The 17,517-nt window shown below is 42.1% G+C and overlaps 1 protein-coding gene and 1 long non-coding RNA gene across 3 annotated transcripts in view; one reads left to right on the plus strand and one right to left on the minus strand.

Annotated features, from left to right (window-relative positions):
* Positions 1-17,517, plus strand: part of ZRANB1 (zinc finger RANBP2-type containing 1) — a 54,279-nt gene that overhangs the window by 9,997 nt on the left and 26,765 nt on the right. Inside the window, exons 2-3 of one of the 2 annotated variants that reach the window (XM_037051164.1) lie at positions 9,706-9,881; positions 11,227-12,077. In XM_037051164.1, the coding sequence (XP_036907059.1) occupies positions 9,841-9,881; positions 11,227-12,077 (892 nt within the window). In that variant the 5' untranslated portion in view covers positions 9,706-9,840. The remainder of the gene's footprint in view (positions 1-9,705; positions 9,882-11,226; positions 12,078-17,517) is intronic. The other variant, XM_037051165.1, reaches the window with a different exon arrangement.
* On the minus strand, positions 1,217-17,015 carry LOC118990547 (uncharacterized). Its single transcript, XR_005067256.1, has 3 exons — positions 17,005-17,015; positions 13,890-13,893; positions 1,217-1,292 (listed from the first exon to the last, which is right to left on the minus strand). It is a non-coding gene; the product is annotated as an uncharacterized LOC118990547 (long non-coding RNA).

Raw genomic sequence — 17,517 nt, forward strand, 5'->3', positions numbered from 1 at the left:
TGGGGCCCTGACTCAGGAGCAAACCAGTGACCTTTCGGTTCGTAGGCTGTCGACCGAACCACACCAGCCATCGAGTGTTTGGTTTCTTACTGTTGAGTTTCAGGAGTTCCTTGTATATCGGGTTGGCCAAAAAGTTCATTTTTTTTTCCTGTAAGGTGGCTGTAGTAGCACTTAGTTGTCTTTAACTTCATTCAAAACAGTTTTGCTGGATTGTATTGTGACACCTGTCATACCAGTGTGCATTTAAAAAAAACTTATTAAAAGAAGTGAATTTTTATGTAGCCATTATAATCTTGAAAATGGAAGAAAATATGCAACATTTTTGGCATATGATGCTTTATTATTTAAAGACAGGTAAAAATGCAGCTGAAATGCAAAAAAAAAAAAAGATTTGTGCAGTGTGTGGAGAAGGTGCTGTGACTGATCGAACTTGTCAGAAGTGGTTTGTGAAGTTTGTGCTGGAGAGTCCTCACTGGACGGTGCTCCACAGTCGGGTGGACCAGTGGGAGTTGACAGCGATCCAATCTAGACATTAATTGGGGACAGTCAATGTTATTCCTTGGGGGAAATAGCTGACGTACTCAGAATATTCAAATCAGTAAAGTTATCGGTGAAGATGAAAAATGTGTCTTTTACAGAAAAAAACCATAAGAACTTTGGGGCCAGCCCAGTATTTTGGACAACAGTCCTTTATCAGATACATCTTTTGCATATATTTTCTCCTGTTTTCTGGCTTACATTGACAGTCTTTGGACAGTGCCCCCTCCAACCCCATGGCCTGAACTATGTATTTTCTCAGCAGCCACCGGGGACGCACAGGAACTTGGGGCACATTCCAGAGTCCACTTCCCTTGCTCAGAAGGAGCAGCTGTCCCCTCCCGTCTCAGTAGGTCCATGCCTATTCTAGAATTGGGCTGCCCCAAGGTGACGGTGCGGAGTTCTGCTCCAAGGTACCTGTCAGCTGAGCCTGGGTGCTTGGTGGAGCAGGAAGGGGCTCGTCTGTCCCAGGTACCCGCCTCCACAAGTCCTCAGCGCTGGCCACCAGGACCACTGTGCCGCCCACCGCCTCCAGGGCTGCCTTGATCTTCGCCTCAGCCTTGGCAACGATCGCTTTGATTCCCGGGGGCAGTGACTCCACTGGCTTCTTTGCCTGCACAAGGTTTGTGCCCAGGGTGTAGTTCTTCATTTCCCTGATCAGCTTCACTTTGTCCCCGGCCTCGCCTCTGTCAGGCGGAAGGTGAAATGTGTCTGTTCCTTCTGTTTGGGGTTGTTTTCTTCTACTTCTGGGGCCACTGCGCACAGTGCAGACGCGTGGCAACCGTTGCTTGGAGAAATGGAGCATGCCATCCAGAAGCCTGAAACAGGGCCCCCGGAGGGTGAGAGCTGCTGCCGGCAGCATTGCTCCGCAGGCGGGAAGGTCACACGTGGCCCCCGGGGAGGGTAGACAGTGTCTTTTGCAGAGCAGTTCTTAATTTTAACCATTCCACTTTATCAATGATTTGTTCCATGGATTGTTCCTTTGGTATTTATTTAAAAAGACATTGCCCTAGCCATGGTCATCTAGATTTCTTTTTTATTTTATTTTCTAGGAATTTTATTTTTTCTCTTTTTTTACATTTCTTTATTTTTTTAATGGTTTAATAATTTTATTGATTAAACCATTACAGTTGTTCTATTCTCCCCTTTCATTCCCCTCCCCCCTGCACACCCCTCCCCCCTTTAGTTTATGACCACGTGTCTCAAGTTCTTTAGATTCTGTATTTCCCCTACTATTCTTGCCTTCTTCCCTATCTGTTTTTTACCTACCATCTATGCTACTTATTTTCTGTATCTTCTCTTCCTCCCACTCCCCTGTTGCTAACCCTCCATGTGTTCTTCATTTCTATGGTTCTGCTCCTGATCTAGCTGTCCTCTTGGTTTGCTTTTGTTTTAGGTGCGATTGTTAGTGACTGTGAGTTTGCTGTCCTCTCACTGTTCATATTTTTTATCTTCTTTTTCTTAGATAAGTCCCTTTAACGTTTCATATAATAAGGGCTTGGTGATGATGAACTCCTTGAACTTGACCTTATCTGAGAAGCACTTTATCTGCCTTTCCATTCTAAATGAAAGCTTTGCTGGATAGAGCAGTCTTGGATGTAGGTCTTTGGATTTCATGACTCGGAGTACTTCCTTCCAGCCCCTTCTTGCCTGTAAGGTCTCTTTTGAGAAATCCGCTGACAGTCTGATGGGAACTCCTTTGTAGATAACTGTCCCCTTCTCTCTTGCTGCTTCTAGGATTCTCTCCTTCATTTGAATCTTGGCTAACGTAATTATGATGTGCCTTGGTGTGTTCCTCTGTGGGTCCAACTTCTTTGGGACTCTCTGAGCTTCCTGGATTTCCTGGAAGTCTATTTCCTTTGCCAGACTGGGGAAGTTCTCCTTTATTATTTGTTCAAATAATTTTTCCACTCTGGCTGTTTCTTTTCCCCTTCTGGTACCCCTATAATTCGGATGTTGGAACATTTAAAGATGTCCTGGAGGTTCCTAAGCCTCTCCTCATTTTTTTGAATTCTCATTTCTTCGTTCTTTTCTGCTTGGATGTTTCGTTCTTCCTTCTGGTCCACTCCATTGATTTGAGTCCCAGTTTCCTTTCCATCAGTATTGGTTTCCTGTGCATTTTCCTTCATTTCAATTAGTTTAGCCTTCATATGTTCCTCTAATTTGTGGCTAAAATCAACCAGTTCTGTGAGCATCCTGATCACCAGTGTCTTGAATTGTTCATCTGAGAGGTTCACTATTTCTGGTTGCTTAGAGTTGTCGGCTCTGGGGCTTTGAGTTCTTCTTGAGCCATATTTTGGACTGTTCGTGCCTGTTATGTATGAGGAGCGGAGCCCTAGGTATTCACCAAGGCCAGGCCACTTAGTCACTGGGTTGTGATGCTGTATGTGGGGGCGGGGCCAAAGGAAAGCAATGTCGGGCCCCCTCTGCCTCCTCCTGCTGCCACTTCGGGCCATGCGATCTGTCCCACTGCGTGAGAATGTGCGACCTCAGTCAGCCCGCCACTAGGTTCGCCCACTGGGGCCTGCGCGATCCGTCTCACTGCTCACTCCTTTGCTGGTTTATCTGCGGGCGCATGTGTGACCGAAGCCAGCTCCCCGCCCCGAGCCTTAACTGGGTCAGCCCAACTCAGAGCTTCCTGGGTGCCTGGGGTCGGGGGGATCTTTCTTGCCTGTCCCCACTCCGCTGCTGGCTCCGCCCCTCTTACCGGTCTAGTTGAACGGGTTTGTCGTTGTCGGACTTCCGTATAGTTCAATTTTCTATTCTTTGGCTGCGTCTTTGTTCTCCAGACCTTTGTTGTATTCAAACTTGATTGTGGGAGAAGGCACAGTGTTTCCACCTATGCCTCCATCTTGGCGGAAGTCCCATTTTCTAGGAATTTTATAGCTCTGCACTTTACATTAGGCCTATGATTGGTTCTCAGTTAGTTTTTGTGAAGGGTGTGAGGTCTGTGTTTTAGTGTCCTTTTTTTTTTTTTTGCATAGGTGTGTCTAGTTGAGCACCATTTTTTTAAAAGACTTTTTTTCCCTGTTGTATTGCCTTTACTGCTCTCAAAGATCAGTTGATGCTGTATATGTGGGTCTGTTTCTGGGCTTCTTGTTCTATTCCATTTTCCCATTTGTTTTTTTCTAGTATCACAGTCTTGATTATTGTAGCTTTATTGTATGTCTTGATATTAGGGTAGCTGGTCCTCTTTATTTTTTCTCTAGCGTTGTGTTGGTTATTGATTCTCATGTTTCTCCATATACACTTAAGAATCAATTTGTTGATGCCTACAAAATAACTTGTTGGGATTTTGAATGGGATTGCATTGACTCTCTTGATTAAGTTGGGAAGAATTGAGATTTTTGACAATGTTGTCTTCCTATCCATGAACGTGGAATATCTCTTCATTTAGTTCTTTGATTTCTTTCATCAGAATTCTCTAGTTTCCCTCAACTATATCTTGTACATATTTTGTTAGGGTTAGTCCTGAGTATTTCAGTTCTGGGGGTGCTAATGTAAATGATACATGTTTTTAATTTCAGATTTCATTGCTGGTATATAGGAAGGTAATTAACTTTTGTGTATTTTGTATCCTGTAATTATTTTAGTTCTAAAAATTGTTTTGTGTTTATTTCCTTTTCTTGCCTTACAGCATTAGCTAGAATTTCCAGTTTAATGTTGAATGGCGGAGTGGAGTAGTGAGAGGGGCATCCTTGTCTTACAGGGAGAGTTCCTAGTTTTTCACCAGTAAGTATCATGTCAGGTGTAGGTTTGGTTTTATTTTTTGTGCATAGTCTTTATCAAGTTGAGGAAGTTCCCCTGTATTCCTAATTTGCTGAGAGCTTTTTTGAAAATCATGATTGAGTGTTGAATTTTGTCAGATGCCTTTTCTGCAAGGGTTCATGGTGCCACGTGTGGTAGTTTTTGCTTGTTTCTGGAGCCTGCTGATAGGATGGATTACAATTAATTGATTTTGTTAAAGATTTTATTTATTTATCTTTAGAGGGGAAGGGAAGGAGAGAGGGAGAGAAATATCAATGTATGGTTGCCTCTTGTGCGTCCCCTGCTGGGAACTGGCCTGCAACCCAGGCATGTGCCCTGACTGGGAATCGAACTGCCGTCCTTTGGTTTGCAGGCCCATGCTCAATCCACTGAGCTACACCAACAAGGGCATTGGTAGATTTTAAAATCTTTTCATTATGGAAAATTTCAAGTGTGTGCGTATGTATGAGGCCTGTCCAGAAAAATTCCAGCCATTGTTAACATAATGAGAACACTTTGCATGACATCAATGTAACCTGGCAGCCAAGGAGAGTTGCCTGGAATGCACATGCGTGACCAATGACGGCTTCACTGTACTAGGCAGTGGGGGTGGCAGACGCTGTTGAGTGAGCATGTGTACTGTGTGGCCATTGCATTCAAAATGTTTGAGAGAGTGGAACAACTCATCTGCATCCAATTTTGCATTAAGCTTGAACATTTCTCCACTGAAACTGTTTGCATGGTTCAGAAGGCTTCAGCTATGGGCAGCTGGTGACTGGCACCCTCATCACAGCAGTGCGCCCACTCATGCTTCATGTCTTGTGCAGAGTGTTTGGTGGAACACCACATCACCCAGGTGACTCAGCCTCTACGGCCCAGATTTGGTGCCCCACGACTTCTGGCTTTTTCTGAAACTCAAATCACCTTTGAAAGGGAAGAGATTTTAGACTGCTGATGAGATTCAGGGGAACACAACAAGGCAGCTGCTGGAGACTGGGAGAACTGGGTGAGGTCCCTAGGTGCCTGCTTTGGAGGGGGCTGAGGCGTCATTGTCCTGTGTAGTGTTTCTTGTGTCTGTATCTCACTCAATAAATGTCTTTTTTGTATTACATGGCCAAGTACTTTCTGGACAGACCATAACACATGCATACACACACACCCACATCCTTCTTCCTTTGTTGTTACTGCCTAGGAACTAAAGAAGTTGAGGGAGTTGAAGTAGAGGCAGTTGGCAGAATTGCACATAAAGTTCTAGTACGTGAATATAATAGAGTTCCTCTTGAAACGACTCGATTGTTTTCTGTGAGATTTGGCAGGCTGTAAATTAATTTTGTGTCTGTTGGTCTTTTGATGAACGGATTACTAATTGTCTAGTGGTTTAAGACAGTTTTTTTAGCCCTGGCTGGTGTGGCTCAGTGGACTGAGTATGGTCCTGCAAACTGAAAGGTCACTGGTTTGATTCCCAGTCAGGGAATATGCCTGGATTGTGCGCCAGGTCTTGGGGGCGTGCGAGAGGTGACCAGTTAATGTTTCTCTCTCTCACCTTCTCCCTGCCACCCCCCTCTCTAAAAATAGCCTTTAAAAGAAAATTTTTTAAAAAACACAATGTTAACATATTACCATGTAAACTTTCATGTTCTTTATATTTTTACCTCAAGGTCACCAAGGCAGATGACCTTGGCCTTTGTTACAACTAAATTTACTTCGTCCAGCTTGTCCACAGATTCCTGGGAAAGGGCCTCAGCAGGTGTGTTTAATTCAGATGGTGCATGATGGTGCCCACTGTGGGGGAGGATGGTTAGCTCATCTTCGAGATTTGCGTATTCTTGGTTCTCTGTACACAGTTGCACATAGATTTAGTATTTTCAGAGGATATTGTAAAAGTTTTTGTACTTGTGCCCTTTACAGGATTTGCACAGCTAACCACATCGTGTGTGCCTGTGGCAGGGCCTCTGGCAGTCCGTGGCAGACGCTTCCCACTGAGGTCTTATGCAGGAGTGGAGACCATCCTCTAGAATGTCTTTGGCTTGTCTGAGATTACGCAGAACTCCTCTCTCCTTTTCCAGGTGGCTCAGGGTGGTCTGTTCAGTGGGTCTCACTAAACTTGGGACTGGCTCACGTTCCATGCCAGGAGAATCCCTGAGGCAGCGTTTTTGAAAGTTTGGCTACCTGATTGAAAACGGGGGGCAGGGACTGACGTAGGGAAAACACAGGGTTCAGAACTGAGCTCCGGGAGGAGATCCAGTGGGAGCCGATAGCAGGAGAAGTGTAGTTGCCAGGACTTGAAGTGACTCGAAGAAACGCAGTGAGAGAGATGAGGCTTTGAACTGAGCCTTACAGGATGGGCAGGACTCACCAGAAGTGTGTGTCTGTTGCACTTGGGTGTCTCAGGTGTGCTATCACGAGTGTCTGGTCGAGGGCTGGTGGTACGTGCGTGAGTTTGGGATGGGTGTGTTGGGAGTGAGTGAGTGTGTGCGTGGGGCGGGGAGGGGATGCTGACTGCTTCAGAACGCCCTGCCGTTTGGAGAATTGCTTGGAATTGACCTGGGTGGGTGTAGAAAGGGATGGCACTTCGGAGGCTGTTAGAGGAGGCTGACCTGGCCCCGGGACAGGGTTGACGGCAGCTGGGCTGGGGAGAGAGGAACTGTTTGGGCAGAGCCCACTGGAGAGACTCTGTGGAGAGAAGGCAGAATTCAGGGTGCTTTTGAATTGATGCTGGACATGGGATGTTACTGACGTTCGCCATGGAAACCAGGGGCAGCAGGCTGGGAGTCTGCTGTGAGAGGTGGGAAGGGGTTTGTATGGGGTTTGCTGAGCTGTGGGAGCCCCGACTCAAGGGCAGAGTGGGAAGGGGAGGGTCATCTCCTGGTCAGTCACACGGCCTTGCTCAGGGGGTTCAGACCAGGTGTTCTGTCGAGGGATGTTGGGGAGACAGTGGTGCCGAAAGATGCTGAGGAGAGAAGAGGGAGTGTCTGGGATTTTTGCTTTAAGAGTTAAGTAATACTTTATATAAAGCTTACAGTTCAGAATTCATTACCTTGTAATATTTTAACAGAGCCTAAATATTCAACATGTTTGGAATATCCTCTTAGTTTTAGCTTCATTCATATTCCCCTAAATGCTTTTTGAGCATTTCTTCTTCTTATATGAACTATTATATTAATAAATATTTATGTAACTAAATATAGACATACTCATACAACTAATTTAGAATCTTAAAGTGTGCTATTAGTCCTTTGTTTGGATAACCTCATTTGAAACTGGCAGCTGAGCTTCTTTTAATTTGTTTCTTAAGGAGTTTGTACTTCCCCAGTTCTTTTTCAGAGGGTTGTAGTAAGGTTTTGCACGTGAACACCGGGGAATGTGGTTGGGGGAACTCGTAGTATAGCTACAGTTTGAGGACCTGACTTTAGTACAGCGAGGTGTTGTCTCTACAGTGTTAGCAGTGCTTCACAAATGTGTTCTAATGAATGCATTTTTAAGCATGACAATGTAAAAAATGTTCAATTACTAGTCGCTCTCTTTCCCCCAGCCATTAGTCCATATGTCCATAATACTTGTGCTTTTATCATTATTTGAACTGGAAAATACAGTTCAAAGAGCAGTGAGGAGTCTCACACTGGAGAACGGCTGGCGCCCGCGGAGATGCCACTCAGTCTGTCTGTAGGGAGGGCCTGCCACTCCTGCCGTCCTGTGGGCTGTGGTTCCCAGCACTGGGCGCTACTGGCACTGTCCTTGAACCCGGCAGTGTTCTTCTGAGAACCGAGGGATGTGTATTTAAGACTAGCAGTTGTGTCTCGTTCCCTTTAAATAAGGTACCGATTATGCAGATTTTATTGTTGCTTTATTATACCAGTTGAAGTATGATTCATTGGATAGAATTGGAGATCTGTGTTTATGCAAAATTAGACTTGTAAATTACATTTATTGTACTTGGACATATGAATATATCTTAAAAGATTTAGTAATTTTTTTTTTCAGTGTGCAATACCAACAGAACTGGTGCTATTAAAATGGTTTTATGTCCTATGAGGGATGTTTGACATCTGGAAGAAAAGGTGTTCTTAGTGTTATTTTCATATCAGTAATGCAAAGTCACCTAATTGAGCTATTGTTATTTTTACTCTTACATTCCATTTACTGATTACCACCAGTATAAAGGGCTCTCAAATAATCCTCTCCAATGAATTTTAGCTTCAATTAACAAAAAGCAATATTCCTACAGTCTCAATTCCCCACTGAGTGGATACTGTATCTAATTCAGTGACATCATTTTCTAATACAACGACCTTATCTTAAAACCTTGACCTTGTTTTTGTATTTTTTCAGAAAGTGCAGGCTATTTACCAGACATATATGACAATGATTCTTCATTTTCTATGCCAGACATTAGTTCTGTGAAGATTAGCGAAGATAATGTAATAATGTAAGGAGAGCTGTTTAGTTGAGTTTATAAACATCAAAGTAACACGTAATCAAAGGATGCATGAAATTTTGAATGTGAATATTAGAAATAAAATATTGAAATTAATTATAGTAGCCCTGGATGTGTTTATTATGACATTTGTTCTTGTAATGATAAGTTTCTACTTGCTCATTTTAATATCCAATAGTGTGAACAAGTAATTAATTTTATTCCTGAGAAACTAAAGGAAGACACTGCTTAATGGATATGAAAACTGCCATCAAATCTCAGTTGTCCATTTCAGGGACACTTCTGTGATTGTAGCTCCCTGACTGTCACATACTTGCCACACTGTGTATGATCAGTGTGTACAAATTGCAGTTCAAAATCTAAGCAGAGTGAGTGTAAATTAGCTGAGTCAATGCAGCCCCCCCCCCATACATACGTAAAATACAGTTACTGAAGGAGAAAAAGACTTCAAAGCTAAATATAAGCAGTACATACAGGGTCTGGCACAAATAACACCCTTCTTTATTGCAAAGTCTTTTATTATAAAATCATAAGCATGTTCTTCTGTAACATAACAGTATCACACTCAAGCACATCATATGGCATTTCAGGTGTAATGTCAGGTTTGCTGTCTGTCTCAGAGCAGGACATTCACGTACCCTGTCAACCACCCTCAGGCTAAGCCTGCCTTCTGGCAGACCGTGTGTGTGCACGCGCCCCTCCCCCTTCAGTCTTAACAGGTAGTGCAGAGACAGTAGGCTTAGCGCTGCTGAGTTGGTGTTACTGTGCCTATCAGTGCCTTCTGGTTAAGGTTCCACAGAAAAATGTCTTTCCATTGTTTAATTTGATCTGCCCAATTGGCTACTTTTATTGCTGTGTTAAATTAAAATTCTAAACATAGTAGTTCATTATTAAAAGAAATGAGTAGGATTAAAGTAAAGCTTTAAAAATACTCTTGGATAAAGTAGCAGGCTTCAAGTGAAATTCAGTTTTGGTCTCCTTTACAGGAAGAGAGCTATTCGCAGTCAGACAGAACCGCTTGTCACGTTTTGCAGGATCTCCTGAGGAAGTCAGAGTCTGAGCCAGCATGAAGACTGAGCCTTGTCTTCGGTCTGATTCTAAACCACGCTCTTACCCTAGTCATGTGCAAGGTGGAGGTCATAGCGTGGAAACTGAAATCTTAGTAAGTGACTTCTGTTTGGGCTATTAACTAGTAGCCGTTCTGACAGTGCATTTGTCCTTCAACAGAGTTCACGCTGAAAGGGGGAGTTGAGGACTTGGCAAGCAGGGACACAGTGCACTTATGAAGTGGAAGACTGAGCTGTCAGGTTCGGGGAAAATCCCCAAGAAAGAGAAGGAAGGACTTCTCTACTCTGTCTGGGATTTCTTTTACTTCTCTGGTTAGAAATAGGTGGAGACAACATTAATTTAGTTGAGAAGGGATTTAAGAACACAGAGAGGCGGGCATTAGTGGCCATTGCCTAAATTCAGGCGGTTTAATAAAAGAGTCACCATTAAATTTACATGTGAGCTTCTTCATTTTATAAATTGGTTGTCATTAAACAGTGAAGTCTTCATTATAGTGTAGTGTTAGTAATAAGCCCAGTGTAGAATCCTAGGAAACTTTAAAATAGTGAATATATTTTAATATGAATTGAATTCTGAGTGTATTTCAAACACTGAATATTTCTGAGTAAATATCAAAATTCTATCGGAGTGATATGCTGGTAGCTAAGCGAAATTTTGCCGATTTCGTTGTCCTAAGTGTAGATGATTTTCACGTTTGTTTATGTGTCTCAGACAGGCTGGGTCGTGAAGAGGAACAAGTACAGGCTCTCACGCAGTTTTATCTGTGTCAGTGTTCCTGTTTAGTTGTGAGGGTTACTCCTCAGCGTCTTTCTTTTTTCACCTGTACTTACTAAGAACAGTGGATAATTAGCACTTTTAAGCTGCTTTTCTTCCTTAGCAAAAATGATAGAATTGACTTTGATCTAGATGCTGTACCCAGATAGCACACTAATCTGTATTGTTCATAGTGTGGGAATGGTTATGTGTTGAAGGTACTTGGTTCGTGTTCTTTTCTTTCCCTGAGTCTTTTAACTGTTGGTTTCTTTTCTAAATTGATGGTGATGACTGGCCGAAATGAAATATTTCTGTTAGCAGCTTCCCTGTTTTAACCTCCTTCCCTCTTAAAGCAAACCTCTTTATCTTCCGCCTGTCTCTTACATTCTGAAATACAATTCCATCCAATCCTGAGAGAGCAATAAATAAACAAATAAATAAATAAATAAAACAAATCCTGAGAGAGCTAAGGTTTTTCTTTATAGATTTATGAAAATCTATATGATTTATGAAAATAAATTTTGATCTATGAAAATCAAAAAGGAAAAGTAGAGTTCAGTATGAAATCTCTACATGCATCTTTTGAAAAATTTTTAAGTGGAAGTGCACTTTTATTTTGGGGGCATATTTTCAGAGGTGGAATTATGTAATTTTTGTATTAATAACCATGTCCTAATTATTTATAGCTTCCTGCTTGACATAACTCACTTCAAGAAGTGCACAATGTCAGAACGTGGAATTAAGTGGGCTTGTGAATATTGTACGTACGAAAACTGGCCGTCCGCGATCAAGTGTACCATGTGTCGTGCCCAGAGACCGAGTGGCACTATCATCACAGAAGACCCATTTAAAAGCGGTTCGAGTGATGTTGGTCGAGATTGGGATCCTTCTAGCACTGAAGGAGGAAGTAGTCCTTTGATATGCCCAGACTCTAGTGCAAGACCCAGGGTGAAGTCTTCTTACAGCATGGAAAATGCAAATAAATGGTCGTGCCACATGTGCACGTATTTGAACTGGCCAAGAGCAATCAGATGTACCCAGTGCTTATCCCAACGTAGGACCAGGAGTCCCACAGAATCTCCTCAATCCTCAGGATCTGGTTCAAGGCCAGTTGCTTTTTCTGTTGATCCTTGCGAGGAATACAATGACAGAAATAAACTGAACACAAGGACCCAGCATTGGACTTGTTCTATTTGCACATATGAAAACTGGGCCAAGGCTAAAAAATGTGTCGTTTGTGATCATCCCAGACCTAATAATATTGATGCAATAGAGTTGGCAGAGACTGAAGAGGCTTCTTCCATCATAAACGAGCAAGACAGAGCTCGGTGGAGGGGAAGCTGCAGCAGCGGTAATAGCCAGAGAAGATCGCCTCCTACTACGAAACGAGACTCTGAAATGAAAATGGATTTTCAGAGGATCGAGTTGGCTGGTGCTGTTGGCAGCAAGGAGGAACTGGAGGTGGACTTTAAAAAACTAAAGCAAATTAAAAACAGGATGAAAAAGACCGATTGGCTCTTCCTCAATGCCTGTGTGGGTAAGTTTCTGCATTTTATTGAATGGGATGGGAAAAGATACTGAAATGGCTTGAAAGATACAGGCAGGGTCAGTCTTACTTAGCATTTAGTTCATTTACCAAGTTAGTATGTGATCTTGATAGCCTGGTTCTGAATTGCTTCTGTTTCATTGTGTATGTGTCTCTCCATCAGTAGGGAGAAATACTTTTAAGTTAAAGCAAAGCTTTTTACTCGTCAGTAGTAAAATACAGACCTGGAGTTTAAAACCGCTACTCTGTTTACTGTAACAAGGTGTGACGGAGGAACGCCAGCTGCTGCTTCAGTGTTTGTAAACAGCGTGAGCATCTTGTGACGATAGACGCTTTAGTCAGATGTTAAAAATACCACAAAAATGTGACTCCAAGGAGTCTGACAAACCTAATACCGACCTTGAAAGCACTGATGTTAATGTAGTGTGAATGGCGTGTAGTAAACGATGCTGACTTTATGAAACTGATTTCACAAGGCCACCTGATTCCGTAAATGCTTTCTGATTTCACTGCTTTTCTAAGGGGGGTTCTCCACGTTGGTCCCAGTTACTGGCTCCTAGCCATTCAAGGACAGACGTGTTGTGAGTGAGTTATTTACGGTCTAATTCCCCAAAGCAGTTGTTCGACTCTTCCATGTTTTCTTTCTTTGAGTGGGTTAGCTGTTTGAATTTGGTGATTCAGTTTTTTTGGGTGGAGTGCTTTCTTTGACATCTAGATTTGCAAAGGAGATGTTGAGTGACTACTAAAGGTAAATATGTGGGACTGCGGCTTAGCTGTGTATATGTTTTCCTCAGTTTTTCTTTTGTTTATCCCCCTGAATGTAGTCCCAAGAATGTGGAAGACATAGTTCTGTGAATCTGCAAGTCCTAAGAGGAGATTCTAAGAAACCTGAATTTTTTATTTTTGTTTCATACTGGCAAAAAGAATGTCTCAGCAGACGAACCCTCTGAACACCAAACACAGTAGGCACTTAGTGACTGTTAGTTCCAGTCGCTGCTGTCCTGTGCCATCTTCGGTCTGTGCTGTCCCATTTCATCCCATTGTTTTCTTAAACATTTTTTTCTTGAAACAGTCCTCATCCAAGGACAGTTTTTCATTGCTTTTAGAGAGCTGGGAGGGAGAGAGGCCAGGAAAGAGAGAAACATCGATGGGAGACAGAAGCACCCATTGGTTGCCTCCTGTAGGTGCCTGAACTAGGAGCCGGCAGTCTCTGGGGGTTTATCTGGTCTGGACATTCCATATAAATGGAATCTTTCACGATGTGACCTTTTGTATCTAGGCATGATTGTCTCAATTAGCCGTGTCCTTTGGAACGCCCTTAAAATCATTTTTGCAAGCCGTAGTGTACTGTGCACGTTTACTACAAGGTGCTGGCACAGTGTGTGAGTTTATAGATGGAAGTAAGCTACATCGCAGTGATTCTTAACCTCTTTTGGGTCATACAGTTCTTTAGGAATCAGGTTTATTGTTACTTTAAGATATTCGATGTCAGGGTTAAGAACTACTTGGAAATGATTTCTCTCCTTGAAGCATACAAGTTAGACCAATCAGTATTACTTTGTTTTAAAAGATTTTATTTATTCATTTTTAGAGGTGGGGGAGAAAAGGAGGGAGGGAGGGAAACATCAATGTGTGATTGCCTCTTGTGCACCCCTACTGGGGACCTGGCCCACAACCCAGGCATGTGCCCTGACTGGGAATCAAACTGGCGACCCTTTGGTTCATAGGCCAGCACTCAATCCACTGAGCTAATAATTGTCTTTATGGCTATTATTTCTTGTTTTTATGACTACATGGTGTTACCTGTCTGTCTTCTTGGTGCTACCTTTTATTTCTTTCCACATATTCTTTTTTCTTTTGAATAACCATCCTTAATGCCTCTTCAAAATTCTAAGAGCTGTGAGTTTATTTTAAAAGTGGAACAAAAACTCCTACCAGCAGGTCCAATATTGGATTTGGGCTTGTTTATAAAGCAACTTCTTTGTCATTAAGTTCCTATTCCCACCCACTCCAGAGTTTCTGGGTTCGTTGGGCTAAGGATTGGTTGTACTTGATTTTTGGTGATGTGGATTCTGTCTTTTCTATCCGCAAATACATTTACTGTTCATTCACTACACCTTGAACAGTAAATATGGTTCTGAACTGTTGTATGAAAAAGATTATGGCCCTGTCTTTGTTAGGTAGTAATGTCTTGATCTCTGAAATGTGCTAAAAAATATTTTTTCTCATTTATATTTTGTTGGGTTAATTAACAGAAGTCCACATTTACTGAAAATTAATCTTTGTTTCCTTTTCAGTCTTCCTCATGTTGTCCAGACTTCATTAGACATGTTGTCTTACGGCTTTTAAGATGTTGCTGATGTTATGCTTTTAAAAAAGTTATTTCAGCGGTGCCTTTGGCAACACATACACTAAAAAACGTCTCCAAAGTATGTACACTAAGTTTAAAATAAATACTTAATTTTACTAAGTATCAGATGTGAGAAATATTGAGGGGGAAAACCCTCAACCTCTGAGGGCCAGCTTTGTAGCTGTTAAAACGGGAATGAGGGGATCGAATTTTTGAAAGGGCAAAAGTAAACTGGAGCCTTGACAGTGTTGAGCAAGGATCTCGCACACGACTGTTGGGTGTAAGTTTCACATCAGTCACACCTGTGGTGAGCAGGCGTTGGGGATAGTGTTGCCAGAACCTGACCTCCGGGTGGGAGCTGGGATGGTTGAGTGCCAGGTATTTTTCTGGGAGGTCATGTCAATGCTAATCTATCCTTTTCACTGGGTAGATGATAATGTCCCTAGAGAGTAGGGCAGCACTACTTAATGCCATTTTGGTTCTGGTGTATTGAGTCAGTTGCCCTTCCTAAAAAAAGGAACATTTAAATTTGAGTCCCAAGTTGATTCCTTGAAAAGACTATGTGCCAGGCACAGTGGATGAAGAAGACCAAATATATATATATATATTTATTTATTACTATAAAGCAATACCGCACACTTTTTTTTCCTGCGTGATATGGTTGAAAGTACTGTTACTGGAACTTTTTTTTCTTTTAATTTTTAGAGAAAGGGAAACATTGATGTCAGAGAGAAACATCAATCACTTCTTGGATGCACCTTGACTGGGGACTGAACCTGCACCCTAGGCATGTGCTCTGAGTGGGAATCAAACCAGCAACCTTTTGCTTTGTGGGAGGGTGCTCAGCCAGCTGAGCCACACCAACAGGTCACTGGGACATTTTAATAACTTTTGATAACTGTGAATATTAATGTTCTCAGTCCTGTCTTTGTCCAAGTCAGCTAGATGGATATGCCTTTATGAAGCTGACTGCTATGTCCCAAGGTCATCTGTCAGCCACTGCTGTTTCCCAGCATTCCATGGGTAGGCCATAGTATTTGGACTTGATTTTTAGTGTGGAATTTCTGTGGTATTTGGTCTGTTTTCTTGGGTTGTGTTTGCCTGTTTTACAGTTGGTGTACCATAGCTATTTGGACAGTTTTCCATCCTTAGCATTCTTCCTGCTCTGTGGAACCCCTCAGTGGTAGTTACCACTTCTGGGAAGCACTAGCCCAGTAGCAGACCTGTGTTCCCGTGTTTGATTTTTGGAGCTCATCTGTTGGGAATTTAGAGAGGAAGCTGATGAAATTGTTCACTGTTCTGATAGATTAAAGTTATGGTTATTTTGTATTTTTTGAAAAGGACTTTAAATCTTACGTTTCAATTACATTTACATTCAATATTAGTATCTTTAAATTATTTATTTTTATTTTTTTATTTTAATTGTTCAAATACAGTTTTTTGCCATTTAGCTCCATCCTAGTCCACCCCTGTTCAGTACTATTTTGTATTAGTTTCAGGTGTACAGATTGGTGGTTAGACAGTTATGTATTTTACAAAATGTTCCTTTCAATATTTCCAGTACTCAGCTGGTTAAGTTACGGTTATTATTATTATGTTTTTAGTGCTTGATTTATTCTAGGATGCTAATGGGCCATTTTGTTTATGAACTTGACTTTATACTGATACCAGATTGAGTGTTCTCCTGAAAGTTACTCTTCTCCTTAGTGCCCTTGTTTTCTGTAAAATGTTGCTTTACCTATGCATAAAAGCCTGAAGACGAGGTCTTGAGTCTTAGACATTTAAAACCATGAGGTTTTAAATAACATTTTTAGAAAATATTTTATTTATTTATTTTTGGAGAGAGTGAAAGGGAGGGAGAGAGAGGGAGAGAAACATCAGTGTGTGGTTGCCTCTTGTGCACCCCCAACTGGGGATGTGCCCTGACTGGAAATTGAACCAGAGACCCTTTGGTTCTCAGGCCAGTACTAAATCCACTGAGCCACACCAGCCAGGACTAAATAGCATTTTTTAAAACAAAAATGGTTTGAGTTAAAATATTCTGTTAACAGCTTTTAATAGAGTCCAAAATATATATAGACTCCTGCAGCAAATCTTTGGCACTGCCCCCATAAAAGGAAAGCGCAGCGCCAGCGTGCTGGCGACACCTTGTATGTCCTCGGTGAACTGGGCGATGCTCTTACTTGGGATGTGTGTGTAGCTGTGAAAATTCGGTCTTTTCACTCCGCACACATCCTCCTCGCTGGTGGGTCTCCTTTCTTATCCGAAGTAGTTGATGTCACAGGTCATAGAAGTATTTTTAGCACCATGAAAGGGATATTATCTTCAGAAACATTTTGGTTTCTAAGGATTTCCTCTTGTGATTTTTGGAACTGTGCTTATGAAGTAGCATTTTATGTCAAGAATTTTAAGTGAATTGTGATAATTCTCAGCAATACAAAGATTCTAATTTAGGGAATACACCCACGTTTTCTTTCCCACGGCCAGTTCAGTGTGGCTTTTGAAAGTTCTTTGAGACACCCGAGGTAATAGAAGTTTCCAGGAACAGGTGTGTCGAGGCAAAGGGACAGCAGTGGCAGAAATGGAAGGCCAGCAGTGTTCCTCTCGTGCTGTTCACCTGTCTGAGACCTAACCCCTGGTCTTAGACGTGATGATGACCCAGGCCTGCCAGCCAACGGCGTGCCTCCTGATGCTGAGAAAGCTGGTGTGTCTGGGGTCCCTGATTATATGATGCTGACGTCGGGATGTGGTCATCAGTTTAGTAAAGGCCTTCATTCTTACAAAGCACTGCATTAAATGAACACTTGAATGATGAAACTCAAATGTATTATTTAAATATTTAAAGAGATGTTTAGACTCTGGAGGACTTTACTGTTTACCATAAAATAACTTTAATTTTAAACATTAAATTTTACACATGGCTGAAAAATTGAGTAGTGTAAATAGAAGAATTTATGACAAAAGCAAGTGTGTTTTCTTTTACCTACCTTCAGTCCTGCTCTGCAGAGGCAACCATGTTTTCCCCTCCACCAGCCTCTTATTCTGAAAAGTTTCCAAACCTGCGGAGAAGTTGGACGTGTG

The sequence above is a fragment of the Sturnira hondurensis genome, unplaced genomic scaffold (genome assembly GCF_014824575.4).
Source record: "Sturnira hondurensis isolate 20B ecotype Veracruz unplaced genomic scaffold, ASM1482457v3 Scaffold0007208, whole genome shotgun sequence".
NCBI classification, from domain to species: Eukaryota; Metazoa; Chordata; class Mammalia; order Chiroptera; family Phyllostomidae; genus Sturnira; species Sturnira hondurensis.